This window comes from Haliaeetus leucocephalus, unplaced genomic scaffold, assembly GCF_000737465.1.
Source record: "Haliaeetus leucocephalus isolate CR32 unplaced genomic scaffold, Haliaeetus_leucocephalus-4.0 Scaffold217, whole genome shotgun sequence".
NCBI lineage: Eukaryota > Metazoa > Chordata > Aves > Accipitriformes > Accipitridae > Haliaeetus > Haliaeetus leucocephalus.
In genome coordinates, this window is record NW_010972653.1 from 8,930,300 (window position 1) to 8,938,309 (window position 8,010).

Genomic DNA, 8,010 nt, shown 5'->3' on the forward strand with positions numbered 1-8,010 from the left:
CCCCGCTTTCCGCCCCCCCCCCCCCCCCCCCCCCCCCCGTGTTGGAACAGCTGGTAGTGGAAAGCTGAAAATTGACATGGAAATAGCCCTCATTGAGAAGTCCTTTTGAGTGCTGCAGTGAAAATTGGTATTGATTTGACCAAGTTGTGACCCTTTGCAAATTGCACGCTCTGCATGCACAGAGTTTTCTCACTTGCTCGACTTGTAAAGTAGGCATCTAAAGATGGCCTCGTATTCTGTAGCCATGGTTATCTCTCTTAGGCTTTGGCTGAACTCATCAAAGTTTGTTTCCTGTGGTTGGTTACTGCACCCTCATTGCTGCCAGCATCACATGTAGTTGCTTCCTAACTAAGTACTGTCAAAATATGGGATTATTTACTTATTCCTTGAATTTTGGTTTGCTGCTTTGTAAGTCTAGATCATTTCAACAGAACCAGGTAGATGGAACTGTGTACAGTCACTCTAGCAGATGGTATCCTCTGCCCAGGAGATTGTATTGATGAACTTGGGGAAACAGTGCTTCACAGGGGGTTGGTGCAGTTGGAACAGTATATCTAGCTCCATCTTTAGCTATTCCTAGAAAAAGTTATACCAAAGATGCACAATGAATTAGACAAGGGATTTCTCTTGAATGAGGAGGAACAAATGTGACAAAGATTAAACAGTTCATTTTCTCATTCCTGTATCATTTTATGCAAACAGTGCTTTAGGAATACAGTGGGACTCCCTTCTGCAAACCTTTCACTTGTTCTCTATGAAAATGTAACTTCCATGTTCTCAGGAGAGGTTCAATAGTGCTTAGTTAAACCCAGTTACATTTTTCTTAATATGCTCAGTGATAAGACTACAACAGAAACTAGCTTAACCTTATCCATTCTCTTCTGCATTGGTGCTGTGACATAAATAAAAATTCTGGTTTCATTATGAGATAGGGATGGACAAGTGGTTCCCAACTATGTAAATAGCTTTAAGGAAGGCGTAGAAGCATGACTTAAATAGACGCTGTGTGTTTTGTTTTTCTTTCTTTTACGGAATAACTGGCATTGTCATTTAAATATTACATTCATATTGGTCTCTTAACATTTTTAAGAAATAATACGAGAGGTGGTAGATAAAAACATTGTCATTTATATGTATATGTGCAGTAGGGTGATGTGAAGATAGTAAAAGAAGGGAAAATCTGAAGTTTCTCTTTGCCTGCAGGTATTATAGGTAAGCAATGAAACTACAGAGGTGGTAGTGAAATTACTTAGTTACTGAATTTTTAAATTTTAATATGATCACTTGGGAAATAAGGCTATATGGGTAATGCCACAAATACTGTATACTGCTAGTGAGCTTGTCATACAGCCATGAGAAGCTTGTTGTGGGACTTGGATTTCTGTGCAATGAGAGTTATCTTGTGTCTATAGATTCCTGTAGGTTTATTGCTAGTGGTTACTTGATAAAGAGGAATTGTGACCCACAAAAAAGCTCCACTTCATCTGTCATAAGAGTGAGACTTTCACTCAGCACTAGTGTTTGCCCTCTCTTTTACCTGGGAGAAAATGGTATCTTTTAAAAAGGTCCTTATATAAAGGGAAATTAAGCCTTCCTTAAGGCCAGCTGTATCTAAAATTACTTCTGTGGGAGACCGTGGCAATTCCATTTTGGTTTCACACATCTGGGAATTAATAAAGTGTCAGAACTGTAGATAAGTACATAAAAAGTGCAAGAAGAAATAATAGTGCTCTTAATCGAGTATGTGCTCTACAGATTTCAGCCATGTATCTAATTCCAGAATTAATCCAAAGTTTAAAATTAGAACCTGAAGATTTTTTTGATGCACATACAGTTGTTCATGATTGATGGTCATTCAACAGCTGGAAAGCAGTCTGTCATTTTCCATAAGCATCTTCAAACCCAGCTGAAAGCAGAGGATGATGTCTGTGCTGAGTGTTGAGGAGTTCTGTGCTTGTTGGCTTTTAGTTTTGTCCCTTTCTGACACACAATGAATTTTATCCTTCTCCACTAGTCCCGATGAAGTGAAACAGGCATGGAATGGCAAAGAATTCTGTGTGTGAAATTCTGCACCAACCTGTACTTCAGACCCTTTTACTTTACCAGTTGTTTACAGGAATATCTATGTTGTAAGAGGAAGCGGAGGTAATAAGCTTATTTTATATGTGTACGATGGTAACGTGAGAAGAAACTTTTAACAAATACCAAAATGTAATCAATGTAGTCATGAGACAGAAGTAAAATTTTTCTGTTTATCATGAAAAGTGACAGCTACCTCACTGAGACTTTCTTAATGTTAATTAAAAATAGATAGATTTTTTTGTTTTGGTAAACATAGCCAGAAGAAAATAACAACTAATTCTACTATTTGAAAAAGAATGAATGACTACTGTGCTGCTGGGATCCCTAGTAAGTTTGATAGGTATCCTTAGTTTTAGAATTATATATTCGCTTGTATCTTTAAAATACAAGACTTGGAGCAGGTTTTTTTAATGATAAAAATTAATATTAAAAATAATTGCCTAATATACTACATAATAACAGCCATTAATACAGAAATCTACTGTGGTCAAATTATATTTCAAAAAGATAAGTTTCTCTTGCGTTCTGGAAGAGCAAATGGCATCTGATACACCTCATATCATCAGAGCAGCTTGAACAGCTTTCCAGAGAGGACACTATATGCTGGGCTCCAAAGAATGGCATAGATAAGTCTGCAAAATGTGGAAATCTGATAAACTTGTTTTCACTACTCAAGCAAATCTCTTCTGCCTGGAGTATCAAGGTACATTTCAGTCTTGCTCCTTAGCAGCATCTGTAGAAATAACTTGAAAACAAATATAAAATCTACGTAGAATTGCTGCACGCATTAAAAATTTAAGCAGATTCATTTCATTGGTGGCTTTTGGCAATTTTCAAAACACCGAAGTGTTATAGGAGCTGGGGTCACATCATGTTTCAGAGGGATTTTTATATCTATATCTATTTCCCCCCCCCCCCCCCCCCTTCAGCTTCCCTCAGTCTTCAGCCAGCGCTTGTTTAGTTGTTTTAGGGTTTTCAATCTGGAAATCTGATTGGGCAAGAAACTAAACCTTTTTTTAAAAAGTTTTTCATAGGAACACACGATCAGAAATTAAAAATGTTCTGGTTTTAAGAAGTTAAAATGACATTTCAAGGCTGTCTTAAGACTTGTGGTGCTGTGCTGAGAGGAGAGATGGCTTGAGAAACGTGTAGTTTGTTTTCCATGATTTGCTTTTGTGGTTGTCTGTATAGGTCTTGATGATAGTGGAAAAGCTAATGCTTTATATGCATGGTACAGACCTTTCAGTAATTATAATCTACCAGAAACTTCTCTGTGGTGTTCTTTACTGTTCTGTCACATATTGAGTATCAAGGCGAAAAATTCAATGAATCTCACCTTCTTGAACTATATCGCACTCTCAGTTTGCGTTATTATTTGTATGGCATGCAATGCATGCTGTGCGTTGATTTGCTGCCCTTTGCTAAAGAAAGGTAGCCATCTGCTGCTGCTTCCTCCTCTTCGTTCAGTGGCACATGGATTTAGAGTAAAGGATTTGCCTCAAATGATTTGGAAGTAGCTGTTTAGTTAGCATGCACTACAATTAGTAGAATTTCAATTAAATGTTAATAAATAAGGGATTATCCATCATCTTTAGATTTATGGTCTCCTGATACTGTGTTCAACTTGTATATGCCAAATTATTGTGAGCAGTTATGTGCATCATACATATATTTTATATTTAGTATGATCTATCAAATACCCAGTGCTTCTGCGTTTTGAATTCTGTGTTTGAATTTAAAGTCCTTCTCCTTCCCCTGTTTTCCTCTCACAGAAATGGCCTTTTTCTCTTATTGGTTTGACCTAACTTCCTATGGTTTTTATTTCATATGGCTACTTTTTAAAGACGTTTGCATTCTTACATTTGGGGCTTATTTACTATGTATCACTACATATCAATTGATTTTTGTCCTATTCTCTGTTGTTTGGGTGCCTCTTTTTGCATATAGAATATCCAGATTGGCAACCTTTTATAATAGAGACTTTTCCCCCCCGTTAATGTAATTTAAGAAGGCCTTTTTCAGAGTTACTGTCCTTCCTCTTGAAAACACTCTCATTACAATTGTTCCTGTTTTCCTTTCCACTGATGTAAGTTGGTCACGTCTGCTCATGGCTCTGTAATCAGGCACTTTGCAGTAAAATCAGCTAAAATGTACTTGGAGACAGAACTGTGAGAAAGAGGCATGCGAAATGACCTCAGAACAGAAAACGTGTCGTTCGTTGCTGCTTATCTTCTGGACTTCTCGTTTAACACATCCTCCAGCAGGTAGTCACTCCCCTGCTTTTGCTTAACACAGCTGTGGCTCGTTTCTTTGTTCCTGCTGCAGTGGATAATACTGACCTATTCATCTTCTGTGAACCCTGGACCAGCGGCTGGAACAACATGAACATATGCAGTGCTGCTCTGGTCTCCTCCCATTCTGCACTGTTACAAATTGCTATATTGGGTGATGGGCAATGCCATATGTGCATAGACCATATGGTATTTTCTCCTCAATCTACAGTTGGCTTGTTCATCATACGTTGTAATATCTTGCTATATGCGTGTAAGTTCAGCTTGTCTTTCAGAAGCTTGTTTTTATTTGCTAGAATGAGAGGAGTGTACTTACATGGAAAACTTAATTTTGCAATAAACAGTTATTGGTAGTAAAGGATGTGGCAATGCCATAGATTCAACTGAAGATAACCCTTGAAAGGAAAATGTTAAAATGATGTCTAAATCCTTATTGTTAAGGAATTGAGCAATGTAGCTTGTGGGTCATTTTCATTAACATCAATGTGGGGAACGAAGCTTGGAAGACTTGCCTCCAAAAGAGTTGTGTTTTCACAAGCACTGAATTTTGCCTTTATACACAGAGAAACGCATTAAATGTGTGCTAATTGTGAGTTTTGCAGCAACCTGACTGCTGACTTGAGGTCTGTGTCTGTATCCACATTCTGCATTCTTTGAGTTCATCTTTGTATAATATTTTTAAATATTTTAAACAGCAGATGTGCATTGCTTATAGATTTGTGTAAATGTTGATGCACTGTATACAAAATATGTCTCCCATACAGTGATCTGTTGACATTATTCTCTGTTGCTTAGCTTCAGACAGTAAAGTCATGACATGTGCTGCTGTTTGGAGGATGCCGAAGGAATTGGAATCAGGCAGTCATGAATCCCCTGATGATTCATCAAGCAACACTCAAACCCTGGAGCTACTCTGTCACCTTGACAACACAGCCCATGGCAATATGGCCTGGTAGGATTCTGCATATTTTATACTCCTAGAAAAAGCCTAAAGGATAGACCTGTGCTGTTAGTTTTGTGCAGATTTATATTGTAGAAGCTATGCTATACACTTTAAAACTATTGCAGCTTTTTTTAAAAAAAAAAGGTACAAATTGGATTTTTAGTCCCAGATGTTTCATAGATTAAAAACATTTATTATAGTCCTGCAAACACATATGGAGTAACAGCCTGTGTACTGTTTTAATGTGTTTCTCCCCACCTGCCCCCATCTAAAACCTTTGTTGCACAAAGGTATAATACTTAGCATGTCAATCTTTTTACGGAATATAAATTTGATGTTGCACTTCAGTCTTTGTTTTTCAGTCTTCACTCAACTGATTTGGTGTAAGTGCAGGTAATTTATTGTTTGTTAAGGATAAGAATTCATTATATTATATGGTGCCTGTTTAACTACTCTTTTCTGTTGCCTGAGAAAAGACAAGGAGAGCTGTAGTACTGCAGAGGGTATTACAGAGGTTTGTTTCCCTTTCTTTTCTGTTATTTAAAAGAAAATTAAATTTGTCCATTGTGTATTTGCAAGTTCTTTGTTTTATGGGTGTGTATACGACATGTTCCCACTCCTTCCTGAACAGATGTAGGGCAAAGGAATGTTAATACACTCAGTCCGTATTTTACCAACTACAATGTTGTTTGAAATAATTTTGGGAACCACCTGACCATCTTCCACTGGCAGGAAAAGTTGAAACCGTAAGACTATGGTCTGCTGTAGTCCCAGGAATGTCTGTCTGTCAGAAAGAATATGGAGTAGGAGGTGATCATCCAAGTTCTACAGTCCCTTTCACAAGTATCAGAGAATTTTAAGAAAAAAATGTGGAATAACACAGCAGACTTTTGTAAATGAAATGTGACAACTCTGAACTGAAACCCAACAAGGATAATGCAACATCAACGTCGAATATTGCTGTAAGTGTCACACATGAGAGTGGAAAGGGCCTCTTTGGTTTCTATATTCAGACACCTCCTGAGTAAGGTATCCATCATAATCTCATTATACTTAAGTATATTCTAGTAGGAGTAATTTTAAATTATATCAAAAGGGAGCAATACTTAAAATCAGTCTCAGTTCCTTTTCAAAACCTAGTTGCATAAAAATTTCTATTTGTTAGCTAGCTAGTAAAAAAAAAAGTAGACTTTTGAAGTGATAATTAATTCAGTTGATTTTTAATTATGTCATACATTGTACTGTAAGTTTTAAGCATCTATTTCTAGCCGCTGATTTCTAGTTTTAGCCTTGTAGATTAAACTTCAACTAAAAAAAAAAAAATAGAAGGTAATATGTATTAGATGGTTCTTGGACAAGATTGGACATATCAGTGTATTCAAAAGTATGTTGTCTAGGCTACTTTTTTCTAAAATCTCAGCTTCCTGAATGTTACATTTCTTCATGGTAGTATCTCTTAATTCTTTGCTACTCATTTTCATATGAATACTTCTCTTTATAACTCTTTGATTATATTAAAAAATTCTTTTTTTATTGTTAGAAACCTTTTGATAATTAGTTTCCAATATAGTTGGGAATATTATTTTTTGTTTGTTTTAATCTTCACGTTAAGATTTGTACTTTTTATCTTTTAATTTTCCATAATGTTCCTATCTGATGGTGGGATGCCAGAACTCTGTGTGGTAGCCTGATCACCAGAGGAGGAATAAGGAGCACATCACTGCTTTGCTATCAGGATGTGAATTTATGTGAATGCCAAAAATAATTTTTTCCCTCTAATATAGCTTGTAGCAAGTTCATGTGCAATTTTCTGTCTCCTGTCATCTGACTTTGTTCAGTACTAGTGCTCACAAATATCTTCTACCATTTAATGCCCATCATCTATGTTTGTGTGTATATATATGCACAAAGATTTGAAAATGTCCTGTGTTAGAGAGATAAAAGGTATAAACGGAATACTTGGAATTAGTACTGCTCACATCATCTCAGGCAAGCACAGCTGAGTTATAGGATCTTGTTCTAGAGCAGGCTTTTCTATTCCTGCCTCAGTCATAGTGGAAACAGTTCACATAAATGAGTAAAATAAATGTTTTGTGCCAAACGTGTGTCATTTAACAGGCCATGTCCCACTGAGTGGTGTGTTGGCTATGAATAGCAACTTAAATATTCTTTTCTATTACACATTTCAGATGTTAAGAAAAATGTGAAACTGCTTTAGACACTTACAGTACAATTGTTGTTAGAACCAACCATAAATCAGAAAAGCAATTTTCCTCAATGCAAAGTGTAAATACTTTTCAGACTTCAATGTAAGACCAACATTCTGGTGTACACAGTCTGAGATCAGTAGTGGTCTGGCATAATACCTTTGCAGTAAGAAGGACAATGCTTATTCTAGCTCTGTCATTTGCCTTGCCATTAGAGCATACTCTTGTACATTTTACTCACAAAACATAGGCTGAACACTGAACCCAGGGGTTCAGTGTGACCACATGCACTTCAAGGAGGTTGTTTAATCCACAGAGTGCAGCAGAGCAATGTACCACAACTGCTACCCTTGTTAAGGGTGGAAAAATTTTAAGTCATGATAGCTTTTGCAATTATTCATTTTTAGATTTGATAAACACTTAATTTTTTAAAGTTAATTTTGAAAATGATTAGTTAGAATGCATGCCCCCCCCCCCCCCAAAAAAA

General features: G+C 36.6%; 1 protein-coding gene across 3 annotated transcripts in view; it reads left to right on the top strand.

Moving 5' to 3' along the window:
* TSSC1 (tumor suppressing subtransferable candidate 1) overlaps positions 1-8,010 on the top strand; it is a 97,999-nt gene that overhangs the window by 42,319 nt on the left and 47,670 nt on the right. For all 3 annotated transcript variants that reach the window (XM_010566716.1, XM_010566715.1, XM_010566717.1), the window contains one exon: positions 5,169-5,325. In XM_010566716.1, coding sequence (XP_010565018.1) covers positions 5,169-5,325 — 157 coding nt within the window. The remainder of the gene's footprint in view (positions 1-5,168; positions 5,326-8,010) is intronic.